This window comes from Rhinoderma darwinii, chromosome 4 (assembly GCF_050947455.1).
Source record: "Rhinoderma darwinii isolate aRhiDar2 chromosome 4, aRhiDar2.hap1, whole genome shotgun sequence".
In the NCBI taxonomy this organism is placed as follows: Eukaryota; Metazoa; Chordata; class Amphibia; order Anura; family Rhinodermatidae; genus Rhinoderma; species Rhinoderma darwinii.
The window spans coordinates 62,021,698-62,040,588 of NC_134690.1; the positions used below are offsets into that span (position 1 = coordinate 62,021,698).

Below are 18,891 nucleotides of genomic sequence, written 5' to 3' on the forward strand. Positions count from 1 at the left end.
TTTTTGGCATAGTCTGTGGATATGCCATAAATGTTTACATTGGAATACCCCTTTAATAGCGAGGGCGTATTAAGAAGATCATCTACCCACCCAAACTTTACAGCATTCTGGAAGATTGTGTTCCGATTTGTTGCGATGATTATTTCTGTAAGACATTTTAACATACCTTTAAACAAGTGATCTTCATATTGTGCAGTCGGTCAAGGCTCTCCTGTGGACACCCAAGGTACTGGCGCAGCTCTGCATGTAAAATCCGCATTGAGAAAGGAACTATGGAGCCTAGAGACAGAAATGTTAATGAGCACTTTTTAACCCAGGGTACGAAGCATGCTCAGTAAAGCCATATTCACAAAGGTTATGATTTTAATTTCAGAGTATGTGGCGAAAGCATCCATAGGGTCACATTTACCCTACAAGTACCCAAAGACTGTATTTAAGGCCTCATGCACACGACCGTAAAAACTCCCGTAATTATGGGCCCATAGACTTCTATTGGTCACGGGTACCTCCCCGTATGCTTACGAGAAGGTACCGTGCCGTTGAAAAAGATAGAACATGTCCTATTTCAGGCCGTAATTACGGCACGGGCAACCCATAGAAGTCTATGGGGCTCCCGTAATTAGGGGTGACTACGTGTGTGCATCCAAAATTACGGGAGCGTTGCTAGGCGACGTCCGTAAATAGTCACTGTCCAGGTGGCTGAAAGAGTTAAACGATCGGCAGTAACTCTTTCAGCACCCTGGACAGTGGCTACGGATCACAATATAGATAAAGCTGTGAAAAAAAAAAAGTTCATACTTACCCAGAACTTTCTGCTTCTTCCTCCAGTCCGGCCTCCTGGGATGACGTTACAGCCCATGTGACCGCTGCAGCCAATCACTGGCTGCAGCGGTCACATGGACTACCGTGTCATCCAGGGAGGTCGGACTGGATGTCAAGAGAGGGACGCGTCACCAAGACAACGGACGGGTAAGTATGAATTTCTTATACTTTTATTACGGAAAGGGCTGTCCCTTCGCTCTATCCTGCACTGATAGAGAGAAGGGCTGCCGATTAGTGCAGTGTAATTTTGCAGCCAAAAACGTGCCTGTAAATACGGGTGGAATACGGGCGACACCGGACCCGTATTTACGGGCACGGGTCCGTAAATACTGGTGCAATACGGGTCGAATACGCGTGACCAAGGACCCGTATTTTCGCCAGTATTTACGGGTGGACAAAAATACGGTCGTGTGCATGGGGCAATGTGCCAACACACTTTTGTTAAGCTGTAGTAAAAAGCTCCCTACAAAGAAATGTATACCACACGGTAGAAGTTTCTTTTAAATGGAAGCTTCCATGGTTACAGACTAAAAAAACCCTGTGTAGTCTCATCCTGCAGACTATTCCTTTACATCGGTCCCCTAATACGTGCTGACCTACTGAAAAGTACATTAGCAAGAAGTAGGGGACAGATGGAAAAGAACAACACGACTGCAGGCTCAGACTATACAGGACTTGTTTGTAGTTCGTAACCATGGAGACACATAGCTCTGCATAGGAGCTGTAGACACCATTCAATTAAAATAAAAAAATAAAAAAAAAAGAGAAGGTTTTCAAAAGCGGACTCTCTCCATTTATATTTAGGCCCCATGCGTCTGCAATTGCAGATAGTATAGGGCACATTATAGCCTACGGGCCAATGCACACGACCGTTCCTAAACTCAATGCACTAGTGTGTGCGTGGTAAATGATTCCAGACAGCCCACAGATGACACTCCTTGGGCTGTGTGCCAAAATCACGGATCTTGAAGACAGCTACAGCCGTGCGCATGAGGCCCAAGTGTATTGCAGTAATAAAAAAAATAATAATTTGCATACAAAAGATGCACATGGCATTTAAGGATGTCTTTAGTACAGAGCATTGCCCCTTCGTTCCCCCACAAACCTCAGTTAACAGCAGTCACCACTAGGTACTGATCGGTGTGCAATTACTAATAAGATTAATATGAGTCATAAAGTGTTACGATCTGTGGACTAAGTGGTCCGTACCGCGATAGCAGCTGGCCAAACAGTGTACCAAGTCAATGTATATATAGTCCAAGCACAAGGGTACTCGTAGTAGTTCAGACAGTAGCAACGGCTAGGCTCAGGTGGGACATTGGCAGCAGATACCAGGCGTGGTGTAACACAGCAGGCGTGACTGGTGGCACAAGACTCCAACTTTCTAAGGCACAGGAACAACGGTAGCATGGGATACAGGTAGAAGGTACGGGAACACTGGGAACAGGATAACACTAAGGGACCATTTGCAAGACTAACACGGGTAAACACAACGCTCAGGAAAGAAGGAGCAGGGCCCTTCTTATAGTCCAGGGTGATCATGGGCATAGAGGATTATTTTCATGTCCCTACAGGACACAGCAGATCGGAGTGGAAGTGAGCTGCGGTCCAAGGCTGCGGTCGTCGGGGGTTGAGTAATACCGACGGTCCGCGGCCGCTACAGTATCCCCCTCTTACGCCCCCTTTTCTTGGGAGCAGAGCGAGAGAGGAACTTCTTAAATGAGGGTAGGAGCATTGAGTTTCTCTTCTGGCTCTCAGGACCTCTCCTCTGGACCAAACCACCAAATAAAAAAAAAGTTCCAGGATCTCCTTAACCTCGAACACGTCAGATGAACAGCTGGGAGCCACTGCAGGACTACGAGTCTTACTATAGCGGTTCAGGACCACAGGCTTCAGGAAGGACACATGAAAGGAGTTGGGGATTCGAATTGTAGGGGGCAGCTGAAGTTCATACGAGAAAGGATTTATTTGTTGTAGTATCTCAAGGGGTCCAAGGAACCTGGGAGCAAACTTGTAGGAAGGCACCTTTAGACTGATATTCCAAGAGGACAGCCGGACTTTGGTACCCAGCAGATTCTGAGGTGGCTCTCGTCTCCCAGTATCAGCCTTGCGCTTCATGCAATCGACTGCCTGCAGAATAGAGTACTGGGTTTGCTGCCAGACCTGTAGAAAGTCTCTAAATGCAGTCAGCTGTGGGAACCTGGGATGTGGCCGGAACAGGAATTCGTGGATCTTGGCCGTACACAAAGTAGAATGGTGTAGAAGTAGTGGACTCACTTGTGTGGTTGTTGTAGGAGAACTCGGCCCACAGAAGAAGTTGTACCCCAGTAATCATGCCTTCTCAGGATCCATCTTGAGGCCTTGATCCGAGAGGATATAGCCCAGGAAGGGTAGAGAATACTTCTCAAAAATACACTTCTCCAGCTTGGTATACAGACGATTCTCCCTTAAACACAGCAGAACTTGATGAACATGCCTCCGACAAGTCGTCGGATCTGGAGAGACAATCAGAATATCATCGAGAGACCACAACACAGACAGAGAAGATCTCTGAAGAGATCATTGACGAATTCCTGGAAGACCGTGGGAGCATTACACAGGCCGAAGGGCAGTGTTAAAACGCCATCTTCCACTCGTCACCATGACAAATTCGGATCAAATTGTAAGCCCCACGCAAGTCTAATTTAGAAATAAATCTTGGCTCCTCGTATGCGGTCAAATAGTTCGGAAATTTGTGGCAACTAATATTTGTTCTTGACCGGGATTTGATGGAGACCACGGTAGTCAATGCAAGGCTGAAGAGATCTGTCTTTTCTCTTGACAAAAAAAAAAAGAACGCGGCCGGGGAGGAGGATTTTTGTATGAAACCCCTCTCCAGATTCTCCTGGATATAGGCAGACATAGACGGAGTCTCTGGCAAGGAGAGAGGATATACCCGTCCACAGGGAGGGGACGCATTTGGAACCAGTTCAATGGGGCAGTCATAAGCCCGGTGTGGAGGAAGCGTCTCAGCCTCCTTTTCATCAGACGTTATGGTCACAGGAATGGACAGTTTTTTTTGTTGTTTTTTTTAAATCAGATATTTTTTATTGGAGTTTCAAGATTAAACAATACAAAACAAACATACAAACCTTTTCCCTAACCCTCCCTCCATGCACCATCAGATATTACAGAAATAAAAGACATATGTGGTGAGACATATTCCAAACATCGAACAAACAACTCACCCGATAGCAAGTACAATACTGATGTAAGACAGACATGGGACACTCTTAATCCCCTGCCTCTCATCCCTTCCAGTATAGAAATTTAATCCACATACAATACAGAAGGCTTCACCCAGAAAAAAAGTCCATGGGCACAGTTTATGATACAGATTCCCATACACAACAATGATCCCCATATGGAATCAAATTTGAAGCGCTTTACGTACACAGCTTTTCCAACACAATAATTTTATTCACTTTAGCAATGAATTCACTCCTAGTCGGCAGGATGCCTTGTATCCAGTGTAATGCAATACGTTTTCTAGCTATGTATAGCAGTCTTGCAATAGCAAGCCGCTCCAGAACAGAAGTCTGAATATGCGTAACACACCCCAAAACGCACTCCATAGGAGTCCCCTGAAGCATAAGCCCATAAGCATCCTGAATCAGGGAATGGACAGTTTAGTGGAGAACTTTCTATTTAGCGCCATTCCACCTAGGGTTATCTCTCCAACCCATCCTAGGCATTGGAGGTTTTTTTTGGCTTCTTAGGGCACAGGCGCACAACATGGCCTCCGAGGCTGCAATACAGACAAAGTCCCGAAGCGAGTCTGCAGTGTTTCTCCTGGGCTGACAGTTTGAGCCGGTCCACCTGCATAGGCTCCTCTGGTGGAACAACTGGTGAGGGAAACAAAGATTGCTGGAAGGTAGGAGCCAGCTTAGGGAATATTCTCTCCCGACGAACCTCTTGGGATCTGTCCCGGATCCTCATGTCAATCCGGGTGGCTAGAAGAATGAGGTCATCCAGGGTAGGTGGCAAATCACGAGTGGCAAGCTAGTCATTAAATTTTAGAAGTCAGTTCCTGCCAGAATTTTGCCACCAAGGCCTCGTTGTTCCAGGACAGCTCTGCCGCCAGGGTGCGGAACGGCATACTTGCCCACGGAGGTGTCCCCTTGGTGAAGGTTCAGAAGAGATGCAGCTGCTGGGGAGACTCATCCAGGTTCCTCAAATACCGTGCGAAAAGTCTGTAGGAAACACTGGAAGTCACGGGTCTCCGGTCCCTGACATTCCCATATAGGAATCACCCATGCTAGGGCTTTGCCAGTAAGGAGTGAGACTATAAATGCAATCCTTGCACCATCAGAAGAAAATGCTCTGGCATGTAGACTGAAGTGGATCTGGCACTGGTTCAGAAATCCCCTGCAGGTCCTCGCGTCTCTGTCGTAGCGAGGAGGTAGCGGCAGCGAGAATTGGGAGTCAGCACTGGTACTGACAGGAGGAACAGCCGGAGCAACAGGAACCGATGCTGTGATGACTGCAGCTTGGGCATCCAACAGACACGTAATGGCATTCACTGCCTGGTGGAGTTGGTCCGGTCGTAATTGGCAGACTAGCATATCCGCCTGCATGACTTGTGATGTCGTCAAGGTCTTGGGCTGACCAGCGGGATCCGTGGCCTCAGCGTACGGTCACGATCTGTGGGTATATGGACCCACTGGGCTGTTCCGTCGTATCTGGATAGCAGCTGGCCAAACCGTGTATCAAGTCAATGTATATATAGTCCAAGCACAAGGGTACCTGTAGTAGTTCAGACCGTAGCAACGGCTAGGCTCAGATGGGACCTTGGCAGCAGACACCAGGCGTGGTGTAACAGCAGGTGTGACCGGTGGCACAACACGACTCCAACTTTCTAAGACACAGGAACAAACGTAGCACAGGATACAGGTACGGGAACAGGATAACACTAAGGGACCATTTGCAAGACTAACACGGGTAAACACAACAACGCTGAGGCAAGGAGTAAAGGGGCACGGCCTTTCTTATAGTCCAGGGTGATCACGGGCTAATAGATTATTTTCATGTGCACGCTGGCCCTTTAAGGCTGGGCATGAGCAGAACGGAGCGGAAGTGAGCTTTGGCGTCTCCTAGGGAGGAGATGCGGGCAAGCGCTCGCAGATCCACAACTGCGGCCGTCGTGGGGTGAGTAATCCCGACGGTCCGTGGACGCTACATAAAGCTGTGTGTATATATATATATATATATATATATATATATATATATATATATATATCGGCCCCAATGGCGACAGGCACAGAACCTGGTCTTGGACTAAGGGATATGCAATCTACAGGTAATATCTAGTAGGGGAAGTATAATGTTTTACATACGACCTGCTGATAACATTTATCAGACGGAGTATCTTTTTAAACATATGTCTAGACAGATCATACAACTAGTTGTTGCAGGCAAAGAGATTATTATACACCCCTTGAAGAAGGCTGGAGGTTTTGGCATTGCTGGACTTTAGGTAATATTTTGAAATGGCGAGAGATCAGCTCATCCATCAGTCTATGAATGCACATACACTGATCAGTCATAAGATTAAAAGCACCTTACTAATATTGTGTAGGTCCTGCTTATTCCAGAAAAAAAAGCTCTGATCCAGCGACACATCTGAAAGTGTCCTGTGGTATCTTGCCCTAAGACGGGAGCAGCAGTTCCTATTAGTCCTGTAAGCGGTGAAGGAAGGTCTCCATGGATCGGACTTGCTTTTCCAGCACATCGCACAGATGCTCGATCGGATTGAGACCTGGTGCATTTGGAGACCAAGTCAACACCTTGAGCTCTTTGCCATGTTTCTCAAACAATTCATGAACAATTTTGCAGTGCGGCAGGGGCATTATCCTGCTGAGAGGCCACTACCATTAGGGGATATCGTCGTCATGAAGGGGTGTACTTGGTCTGTAATAATATTTAGGAAGGTGGTGCGTGTCAAAATAACATCCACATGAATACCAGGACCCAAGCTATCTCAGCAGAACATTGCCCATAGCATCACACTGCCTTCGCCGGCTTGTCTTCTTACAAAAGTGCATTCTGGTGCCATCTCTTACCCAGGGAAGTGACGCACACAAAACTGGCTGTACCCATGATGTAAAGGAAAACGTGCATCATCAGACCAGGCCACTTTCTTCAATTGCTACAGTAGTTCAAGTATGCTCATGCGCCCACTATAGGTGCTTTCGGCAGTAGACCGAGGTTAGAATGGGCACTTTTACCGGTCTGCGGGTACATAGCCCCAAATGTAGCGCAAGCTGCGATGCTCTGTGTATTCGGACCTGTCTGCGTCTTGCTGGGAACGGGTTTTCACCCACCCACTTAGTAAGTATGGCCTTTTTTGTGGTTTTGAAGTTATCTATGTCCCATTCTTTCTGCAGGCATTTTTGACCTGGCTGCGTCCTGTTGGGATTATACCTGCCCAGTTTTTGAGTATGGCCAATTTTTGTGTTTTTAACCTTTGTTTCATAGCTGGAAGTAACTTTTTCATCAATTTGGGCTACAGCAACTCTATTGTGACATTGGACCAAGCCTTCGTTCCAAGGCACATCAGTAAGCCTTTGGCGCAAATAACCCGGTCGCCTGTTCACCAGTTATGATTCCTGAGAACACATTTGGGAGGTACTAACCACGGAATACCAAGGACGGGCCGCAAGACCTGCCGTTTTGAAGATGCGCTGACCCAGTGGTCTAGCCTTCATAATTTGGTCCTTGCTTAGATCCTTACACTTGTCCATTTTTTCCGCTTGCAACACCTCAACAACGGACTGTTTTCTTGCTGCCTAATATATCCCACCCCTTGACAAACGCCATTGTAACGAGAATCAATGTTGTTCACTTCACTGGTCAGTGGTTTTAATGTTATGGCTGATCGCTGTACAGTAAAGTTCACTCCTCATCACCTCAGAGACCAGCTCATATGTGTGATAATAGAAGCTCACCTACAATTCAGACAAGTCATGTATGAATTTTGTATAGAAATTATTAATCAATAAAAGCTGAATTCCTCAAGCGCAGGCTATTGTATTACTCCATTTCAGAGAGGACATTTTGCTACCATGTACCATCAAGTTTCCATTTATAACAAATCCACATAAAAGTGCAACAATGGAGATTGATTAACCGGCATCTTCCCCCATACGCAAAATATATTTTTAGAGGCGCCAGGACAATGCAGGACATCTGAACAGAGAGCAGGCTCAATAAGTCATCCTGGGTATCGCGAATGATGAAACGCTATGAAACACAAGGGGCTTTCTAACAAAAAACTGTAGAAGCAGACCTAACCCGAGGCAGCTAGCAGTCCTGCCACAGCGCGCTATAATTACAATGCCCAAAGAAAGGAGCCTGCCACGCAGAACAAAGATCGGCCACGACAGCTTAATCATAACTGCTCATGTGGGACAAAGGTCAGTTTTATATGTCAACATAGGGACCCTGAATATAACAAAGTTACTGGAAGGAAACAGCAGTTGGTGGTCTTTCAAATCTGAAAAACAATTCAGACCCTACAATTATTTAGAAATGTTAAACAAAAAGACACCCAAACAAAATAATTCCATACATTAACAGAAAGATTAGAAATTGCTGACATGAACACATCGGTCGGCCATACACTTGCCGAGCATGCATGATTATTTTCAATAGGGAGAGGGGAATAAGCAGCTGCCGGACCCGTCTGGCAGCAGTTTATCTTCTGCTGGAACAATGGATCCCTCTTTCACCTACTGGCAGGCCCCCATACACAACATTGTCGGCCGGTACCACCAAAATTTGTGTGTTCAGACGACTTTTACCTCAAGTGTATGGTCGGCTTTATTTTTTACTAAAAAATAAAGCCACCCTGCCACTATATAAGATTGCTATCAATCAGCGTCATACACTTCTCTTCATTCATTTTTAGCTGTAATCTCAGCACAGCGTAATAGACATTGCTTTCAGCCAGGATGTGATGTGTATTCACACTGCCGACACTTCGGTAAAGTTTCTGTGAGACTTACTCACACAGAACGATCTCGCGAGATCATGCTTTGTTGTGATTATGTCCCACATTAACTTTACCGAAGTGTCAGCAGTGTGAATACACATCACATCCTGGCTGAAAGCAATGTCTATTCACTCTCAAGACACGTCGGTAAAGTTAATGTGGTAGTATGTGACAGCGCAGCATGATCTCGTGAGATGTGTTGCGATTACAGCGAAAAATGAATGAAGAGAAGTGTATGACGCCGATTGGGCAGCGTCATACACTTCTCTTTACAATGCCCAGTTGGTAAAAAGGTAAAACATGCCCAGTTGTCTATTAAGAAACTAATTAGCATAACTTGCGGAAAAATTATCGTTTTTCAAAATAAAAACCACTGTTCTCTACATTACTGCGCAGATCAGATTATGTAGGAGATAGGGCACTTATAATCTGGTGACAAAGCCCCTTTAAAAAAGGACCTCAGAGCAGAGCAAGTACACTGTGATGAGATTCCTCCTCCTAAGCAAAGCCAAAAGCATCATGGGAAATGTAGGCTGCATGAGGGGGAAGAAGAAACCAAGATAGCAGACAACCCATAAATGACACATCAACTAAAACAGGTATACACAAGGCATACACAGGAGCCTCTACATTATTTTTAATAATAGTCTACTCTGCACTATATAGGCAAAATAATAAAACTTTGCTGTAGTGGTTCTCTAATGTTTTGCATAGCAAGCAAATTATGGACAGTACACCCAATCCTGAAGTTGCATACAACATGAAAAACCACAATCAGCGGATTATAAATCTTAGATGTGATGGAGCAATGTTTATTTTGTTCTGGTCCCTGAGCTGTGAATGCGGTTGGTTGAGTTGCAATACCCGAAACAGCCCAAGGACAAGGGTGGCGCTGTTTCTAGAAAAAAAATGGAGACCTTTTATTGTATTTCTGAACAACCTAATAGGATTTTATTCAAAGCAAATATTTTTTGTGAACTTGTGAAAATTAACTTTTGTATTGAAATGTTTCATTTGAGCTTGTGGTTACTGAAGAAGCGATGAGATACCTACTGCTTTCACGTCCAAGACATAAAAAAAATACTAATTTAGGCCCTAATTGATGTAATGTCAAAGTTGCTGCCAATGGTCATTGGTCCACCCTAAACTCTTATCCATAATGAATGTGGTTGTCAGTCATCCATCTTATTTCCCCCTACTGCTATTCTCTGGCAATCTATATATTGACTTCCTATCTCCTACAGAATTCAATGCTAAACTCTACTTCGGACGTGATCTGAACTGCAACAGTCTAGACCTTCTTATCCCACTCCTTCTAGTGAGATCTGTTCTTTCTGATTCTATACCGGATATATTCTACCAATGCCACCTTCTTACCACTATGCCAGAGGCGTAGCTATTGGGGCTGCACAATTGCACCAGAGTCCTGGGAGGGCTTTCAGACACTGGAAAATTTGAAGGACCAGTAGGAACGGCTCGGTCTTCATCTAAGGATATGCCTCAAGTTATACACCTTTCAACTAGTTACACAGTATATGCAACTATTTATAGTGACTTCCGGGTCTGGGACTAGTTTTAGCCATTCCCCTTGTCAATCAGCACTGATTGGACACTGTCAGACGTTGGGACACGCTCCACTGACAAGGATAATGGTAACACCCAGTTTTTTCATATATTTCCAGGAGGAATAACAGAGGAACAGCCTAATGCAGCTTGTTATTTTATGGGGAAATAAGTTCAATTCCTGAGACAGGTTTTGTGGATACTAATTTTATTAGAAGGTAACCGGTTATCGATTTATTACACCTTGGTGAATAACGTTTTGTGTGTAGTTTGCTAAGTAGCGCAGGGTTCAGCAACCTTTGGCACTCTAGCTGTTGTGAAACTACAACTCCCATCATGCCCTGACAGCCAAAATCTTAGTTTCACAACAGCTGTCGTGCTGAAGGTTGCTAACCCCTGATGTAATGTATTGAATACATCTAAACGGTCGTCTCGGACACAACACCTCAGCCGGTGGGTGACTATGCCGATTCTTCAGGTTCCTGTGGAGTCCATAGTAGTCACCCACTATACGCAGAAGTGCTGGTTGCACGTAACGTGCCTCCAATATTGCAACCCCCCCCCCCCCCATTCTCCGTGAATACAGCTCTGAATATAGGAGTTGAAGGGAGCGTATTTATCTTATCATCCAGAACGGCTATAGAATTTGTGCTCATTTATTCTTTCACATAACTTAAACTAATTATTTTTTCTTTTCACTTTTTTTCACTATCACGTGTGTTCACTCCCCTCTATCCACTCCCCTTTCACTGTATTTACACGATTTATTATATGAGGGTACATTTTATATATATATATCTTTATTATGATTGCATTTATTGTAAAATAAAGTGGAATTTTTAATTGTATGGTACTATTTACAGTGATGTATAAATATGTGTAGAATACTGATGTTGTGTATTTATGTATGTATGTATATCTATTCATGTTTATGTATATGGGATTTTTATGTGCGTGTTATAGTCGTTTAGTGATAATGTATCAACTGCCTTGAGAGATACCTTGGTATTCGGGAGTATCGTCTAATGTATTAACTGTGTTTTACCACTTCGATGTTTCTTCTATTCTTCCCCGGGGTAGATTGTCTTAGTGATATATATACGGCATCCCTGGGCTGCACATGACCTTTATACCGTGTTTGGGTTTCTGGCATATTTGCCAGGCTCTAAGATGGCCACTAACCCTTTCCTGCATAATGAGTATGGCGATGCTAGCCCCTTTCTTTAGCTTTTTTGCGGCGCGCATGAGCAGTGCGTACTTGAAGTCTGTGGCACAGCTTCCGGATCACCGCCGGTGCGCATGTGCCAAGCAGGTGTGATGGCGTCCGCAGAGACGAGTGCGGCTTTCGTCGTCTGTGCACATCAATGGTGCCTGCAGCATGGTAGGTGCAATCTTATTTGTGATTGCTGATCCTCATATGCTGTGAACACTGCTTATCGATTGGCTATTTGTGTATTCCCCTCCCTGTGCATTCTATATTTAAAACAACCACGATCCCATCGGTCAGTACCCCTTGAGAAAGCTGACGGCGAAACACGCGTCGGGGGCGGTCAGTGTGGCGTGATCCTGCGTGTGATCCATTATGCAACCCATGGGTTTGTGCAATCTCCTTTATTTATAAAGCATGGTCATTGTTTTGGGTGCAACTTGTAGCTCTAGCCGTGTACTTTCATATGTATGCACAATTGTGTGCTCTTCTGTCAGGTGCATAATATATCTATTTTTGCTTCAGTTGTCTAAATATTGATCTATATGACTACTTTTTCTATAGTTCTCGGCACTTGTTACCACATCACAGGATGCTCATATTGTGGTAGTATATATATTGGATTATTCACGCAGCTCCTCCATACTCTGCTTTTTAACTGTGTGCTATACTGTTTTTATATTTTGATGGCCAATGTGTTATGTACACTTCAATAAAGTTTATTTTATATTGTCATGGTACATGACTTGTGCTATGTGTGTTTCATTTTTTGGATATACTAGTAGTCTTCACAGTCTGGTATAGGTATTGATATTTATAGTGACATCCGGGTCTGGGACTAGTTTTAGCCATTCCCCTTGTCAATCAGCACTGATTGGACAGTGTCAGACGTTGGGACACGCTCCACTGACAAGGATAATGGTAACACCCAGTTTTTTCATATATTTCCAGGAGGAATAACAGAGGAACAGCCTAATGCAGCTTGTTATTTTATGGGGAAATAAGTTCAATTCCTGAGACAGGTTTTGTGGATACTAATTTTATTAGAAGGTAACCGGTTAACAATTTATTACATCTTGGTGAATAACGTTTTGTGTGTAGTTTGCTAAGTAGCGCAGGGTTCAGCAACCTTTGGCACTCTAGCTGTTGTGAAACTACAACTCCCATCATGCCCTGACAGCCAAAATCTTAGTTTCACAACAGCTGGAGTGCTGAAGGTTGCTAACCCCTGATGTAATGTATTGAATACATCTAAACGGTCGTCTCGGACAAAACACCTCAGCCGGTGGGTGACTATGCCGATTCTTCAGGTTCCTGTGGAGTCCTTAGTAGTCACCCACTATACGCAGAAGTGCTGGTTGCACGTAACGTGCCTCCAATATTGCAAACCCACCCCCCCCCCCATTCTCCGTGAATACAGCTCTGAATATAGGAGTTGAAGGGAGCGTATTTATCTCATCATCCAGAATGGCTATAGAATTTGCTGGAAGCGGTGGTTCTACAATACCAGATAATTCGCTCTGAAAAATGTAGAGGTTTAAAAACAACAAGAAGTCGGAAAATACAGTAAGAAAGTGAGAGACACAAGAATGACTTGCTGTTCTATCACATGACATGAATACAGAGCCTTTGAATTGTCAGGATGAGGAATAGCTGAAGGTTGCACATGAATGAGAGAGAGCAGAAAATCAAATGATTCTTGTGCAGCACTCGCAAAAAGCAGACCGGGAAAACGAGTAATTATAAAGGGAAGGAAGATGCAAATTCAACAAATGAAAAGGCAATGGCTCCCAAATGGGCACTTTAGGTGAAGGAGCTTTTCCCCTGCAGTATCAAAGTGACAGAAAGAGATCCCCCGCTATTATTGAGGCTCCCTCACCTATCTGTGAGAGGAATGTGCACGTGTCAGAAATGCACATTTATTGCCTCTGTAACCAAATTATTCTTAGAAACCTATATGATACAGACCAACTATAGAGGTGTCGATAAAACGACAGCATATGCCTTTTATAAAAATGGTGGGTGCACAAAAAGGATTTAATTAAATGATCACTAAACCTAGAAAAGAATGAAACAGTCTGGTAGAAATCATCTTTTTCTCCTGGTCCCTTCCATTTTGACTGGCAATGGCTAATGGCAGTGGGGGAGAGCTTCTGCTCTAGACAGTTGCCTTCCAGCAGGAGACGAGCGAACTGGAGGAGGGGGGGGAGCGGATTTCCAGGGATTCATATAATACGGCTTATAGGAACCATAGGGAAGGGATGGAGTAAGTTGCCTATCTTGGTCCCTCACCCCCTCAGTGCCGTAATGGTATCGATACAACCTCATGTGATGTCATAAGGACCAGAGTGACACGAATAGTATCAGGGTGGCACTTAGGATGTTCCCTTGCCCTGAGAACAGTGGAAGCCTCCGCATCACTATTTGTGGGAATAGGGGTGAAATCCATATGTATTGAATAATGCAGATTTCCTGTGGATTTGTGATGGCGCAGATTTTTTTTTTAGCTTTACTATTACTAGAATAATAACATTGTGCTCACGTAAAGGTTGTCCAGGATTATAAGAACATGGTTGAGAACTTCTAAAAGCGACACACCGGTCTATTGGTTGTGTATGGTATTGAAGTTCAGCTCCACTGAAAAATATGGGGCTGAGCCGCAGTACAATACACAAACTGTGGACAGGTGTGGCACGGCTTTAAGAAGAAAGCAGCCATGTTTTTCTAATCCTGGATAATCCCTATTCTAGACGGCATGTCCTTTTGTCTTTTAAATATCTTTTTCCAAGTGTAATCCTAACATAGAATAAGGATTCAGATTAATAGTATTTTACGGTCAGGATTCGATCCCATTAATTCTCATGATGTTCCACGCACCGGGACTACTCACCAGCAGAGATGCTGGACAGCTCCTTTACAATGTTTGTGTCGTGTTTTGCAAAGCTTCTTATTTCAGGTCTGTTAGGCTCAGTTGACATATTTTTAATGTATGTCTGACGTGCACGTTTTGACATGAAAAAAAAAACCAAAACCTGAAAACGTGCGACATAGCGCGTGCATGGATTCATATGGACACGACAGACGCTCCAATAGTGTAGTTGGTTCATACTGTGGGAAAAAAGGATAGGACGTATTCACACACAAAGTCCTGCTATTTTTTCATTTCAAGAGATGTCTTACCTCTGCGCCCAGGATAAACATGAGGGTAATATTCATAGTACAGATCTGGCTGGTCAAGGATTTTAAACGGTTCAAACTCCATTTCAGCATTTTGAAAAAGTCCGAGCTTCACCAGCAAGGACAACCTCAGAAACCAGAGCTGGAAAACACATCAATAGGTTGTTAGGTCAGACATTATTTATTATTTCTATAACATTACACGACTATAGGGTGTGTTGGCTGTCCCAAGCCTGAAATTATGGCATCTCACTGGTGTTTTTCTCCTTGTGTCATTTGCCTCTGGCAATGACGGATGTTCCTCAGTCTCCTTCTATTCAATTTAACTGAGCAGTTTCTTAGCTTTATGTATAAATCATTGCCTCTCCATTTGTGATTATATTGTAATTAAAAAGCATTAGCCCCACAGATAAAATGTAAAAAAAAAAGCATCAGAAATAAATCTGAGGTATTTACATCTATTTCTGGAAAAGCGTAGTTAGGCTTCGTTCACATCCGAGTCGGGACTCAGTTCATAAATTCTGTCTGAGCTTTCGGTCAGGGGAACCCATGAACAGAATCCAAACGGAAACAAGTTTCCATTTGCATCACCATTGCTTTCAATGGTGACGAATCCGGTGCAAATGGCATCATTTTGATACCGTTGTGCAAGGGTTCCGTCGTTTTAACGGAATGAATAGCGTAGTCGACTATGGTATAGATTCCGTCAAAATGACAGAAACCCTGCACAGCGGTGACAAACGGAAACCACTGTTGAAATCAATAGTGATGTAAACGGAAACCTATTTTCCGTATGGATTCCATTCATGGGTTCCCCTGACGGAAAGCTCAGACAGAACTTCTGAATGGAGTCCCGACGCAGATGTGAACGAAGCCTTCCAACCAATAAGGTCACCATTGAAGTTCCCCAGAGGGCTATGACCTAAACAAGTGGCCACGATGGAGGGAAAGTTGCAGATTTTACACATATGTATTGGATTTGCCAGGGGAAGGAGCTTACTGAAATGCTGTGTTTAACCTGGTTGGCAAATTGCATGATGTAACTGTACCCACTTACTGTGTTTTATGACATGTTGGTCATCTGCCCTCAGAATATGATCAGAAACCAGCAATTATAAGGCTTCTCTATCAGTGGATAGAACTTACAGCGCTCCAAATATTCAGAAAATAAAAAAAAGGTAATATTTGTAGAAGACCGTATATAATCTTTTCAATATGCTGGACACACAGGTGCACAGCTCGTTACAGTTATATGATTGAAGGAACAGGGGGAGTAGGAAAAGTAGTGTGTTTCATAGATGTAAAAAATAAAAAATACTTTATTATTAAATTGTTATTAAAAACAATGTTGGATGTAATTTACGTTGCGCCAAAGTCCCCTAGATTGGCACAATATGACAAATTATGTCTAAATTAAATTGCTCCAATTCTATAGTAGTATATTGATATAGACGACTGACCTCTCAGTGTTGGTGAGAAAACAGTCAATTGCAAGCAAAAAATTATTATTAACGTTCCTCCAACGGGCTGTAGATAAAGCCCAGCGATGGGGAAACCCCTACATCAATCTTGCTGCAATGGGTTCAATGTACATGCATATAACTGCATAGATTGCATGCACAAATATCCTGTGTGAGCAGACACGACACAGCAGAGTCGAAACCGCAGCGTGCCAGCAACTACACAGGAGTAGGAAAGGAACAAGCCACAACAAGTGACAGCACTGTTGAATTGCCTAGATAGTGACCTGTGAATGATGTATCAGCAAATACTCTGCTCTGTCAGGCAGTCAATGACTTGCGAATCACAGCTTGTGTGTTATCATGTATGTGTATCTCAGCATAGCAGAGTTGAAACTGCTATGCTGTGACAGCTCTGCAAGGGGGAGTAACAGATCGGCCGTGCTCCCGGACGGGCGGCCACACAGGCAGTGTGCCTGAACAACGAGCACCAGTGCCTTGCAGGGGTGAGTACTCTGCCTGTCAGGCAGTTAGTATACTGAAGCACAGTTTCTTTATTATTTATTATGTAAGTTGAGCTGCAGGTCATTCACACACACGTGGTGAGGGCTGGGGGAAGGAGAGCCGCTATCAGCTGTCTGTGTACGGACTTTACTCACACACAGCTCGGCTCCGTTCCCCTGTGCAGAGCAAACTAAGTCAGCTGCCCAGCGTGCAGCCTCGGCAGGCCATTGTCCCTAACTAAAGCAGATATTCTGCAGGGTAGATGGTGAATAGAACTGCTAGTAGGCAGTACGGAGCAATATTAAGCATCCAACATTGACAGTGGTATTAAAAGTTTGGATTGGTCACCATTCCTGTCAATCAGGAATTTTTTTTGCATATCTGGCCTCTGATTCCGGCGGTCACCACCCCTGGAAGAAGCCGGAAGTACCGGCGAAACGCGCGTCGGGTGTTCTTTTAATACCACTGTCAATGTTGGATGCTTAATATTGCTCCGTACTGCCTACTAGCAGTTCTATTCACCATCTACCCTGCAGAATATCTGCTTTAGTTAGGGACAATGGCCTGCCGAGGCTGCACGCTGGGCAGCTGACTTAGTTTGCTCTGCACAGGGGAACGGAGCCGAGCTGTGTGTGAGTAAAGTCCGTACACAGACAGCTGATAGCGGCTCTCCTTCCCCCAGCCCTCACCACGTGTGTGTGAATGACCTGGCAGCTCAACTTACATAATAAATAATAAAGAAACTGTGCTTCAGTATACTAACTGCCTGACAGGCAGAGTACTCACCCCTGCAAGGCACTGGTGCTCGTTGTTCAGGCACACTGCCTGTGTGGCCGCCCGTCCGGGAGCACGGCCGATCTGTTACTCCCCCTTGCAGAGCTGTCACAGCATAGCAGTTTCAACTCTGCTATGCTGAGATACACATACATGATAACACACAAGCTGTGATTCGCAAGTCATTGACTGCCTGACAGAGCAGAGTATTTGCTGATACATCATTCACAGGTCACTATCTAGGCAATTCAACAGTGCTGTCACTTGTTGTGGCTTGTTCCTTTCCTACTCCTGTGTAGTTGCTGGCACGCTGCGGTTTCGACTCTGCTGTGTCGTGTCTGCTCACACAGGATATTTGTGCATGCAATCTATGCAGTTATATGCATGTACATTGAACCCATTGCAGCAAGATTGATGTAGGGGTTTCCCCATCGCTGGGCTTTATCTACAGCCCGTTGGAGGAACGTTAATAATAATTTTTTGCTTGCAATTGACTGTTTTCTCACCAACACTGAGAGGTCAGTCGTCTATATCAATATACTACTATAGAATTGGAGCAATTTAATTTAGACATAATTTGTCATATTGTGCCAATCTAGGGGACTTTGGCGCAACGTAAATTACATCCAACATTGTTTTTAATAACAATTTAATAATAAAGTATTTTTTATTTTTTACATCTATGAAACACACTACTTTTCCTACTCCCCCTGTTCCTTCAATCATATATTGACAATCGGTGGTGTACACCTAGTGTGAGTTACTCCGACATATATTATATATAAATTGTACGGGGGTAATACCCATCCAAATATATATCGTTACAGTTATAGGATGCGGCCTAGAGCTTTTAACGAGCCGTGCACCTGTGTGTCCATCACATGACCAGGACAGAATCTTCTCCTCAAAAAGTAAACAACGAAAGTTCTTATTGAATGACAGCAAGCAGAGATCATGGGAACCATGAGGAATCTATATAGAAATTATATTGGAAAATCGCATAACTTTTCTTCATTAATAACTGATGCTTTTCAACGATTAATAACTATTTGCTGAAAACGTAATCACCTTTTAAGCATTAGGAATCCTCCAATTCAAAAATAAAATAAAAAAAAAATGTTGTCTTATCACAGTAGACCCACCGCTTTCATATGGGAGCAGGTACGCCCGACACCTCCAGCTGATTTTGTTAGGGGATTCCATAGACAGCCAGACATTTCCCATGAAATGGCTTCTGAAGGGGAAATGTTGTATTACATGGCAGCCATTCACATAAATTGCTGTCCATGTAATACATGAATGCCTCTGCCAGAGTGTCTCTCTATTCTGGCACAAAAGTGGGTACTAAATGG

At 44.0% G+C, this 18,891-nt stretch overlaps 1 protein-coding gene across 2 annotated transcripts in view; it reads right to left on the reverse strand.

Annotated features, from left to right (window-relative positions):
• The window catches only part of TRAPPC12 (trafficking protein particle complex subunit 12), a 92,402-nt gene that overhangs the window by 39,273 nt on the left and 34,238 nt on the right, over positions 1-18,891 (reverse strand). For both annotated transcript variants that reach the window (XM_075861145.1, XM_075861146.1), the window contains 2 exons: positions 14,805-14,943; positions 167-279 (listed from right to left, as the gene is read on the reverse strand). In XM_075861145.1, the coding sequence (XP_075717260.1) occupies positions 167-279; positions 14,805-14,943 (252 nt within the window). The remainder of the gene's footprint in view (positions 1-166; positions 280-14,804; positions 14,944-18,891) is intronic.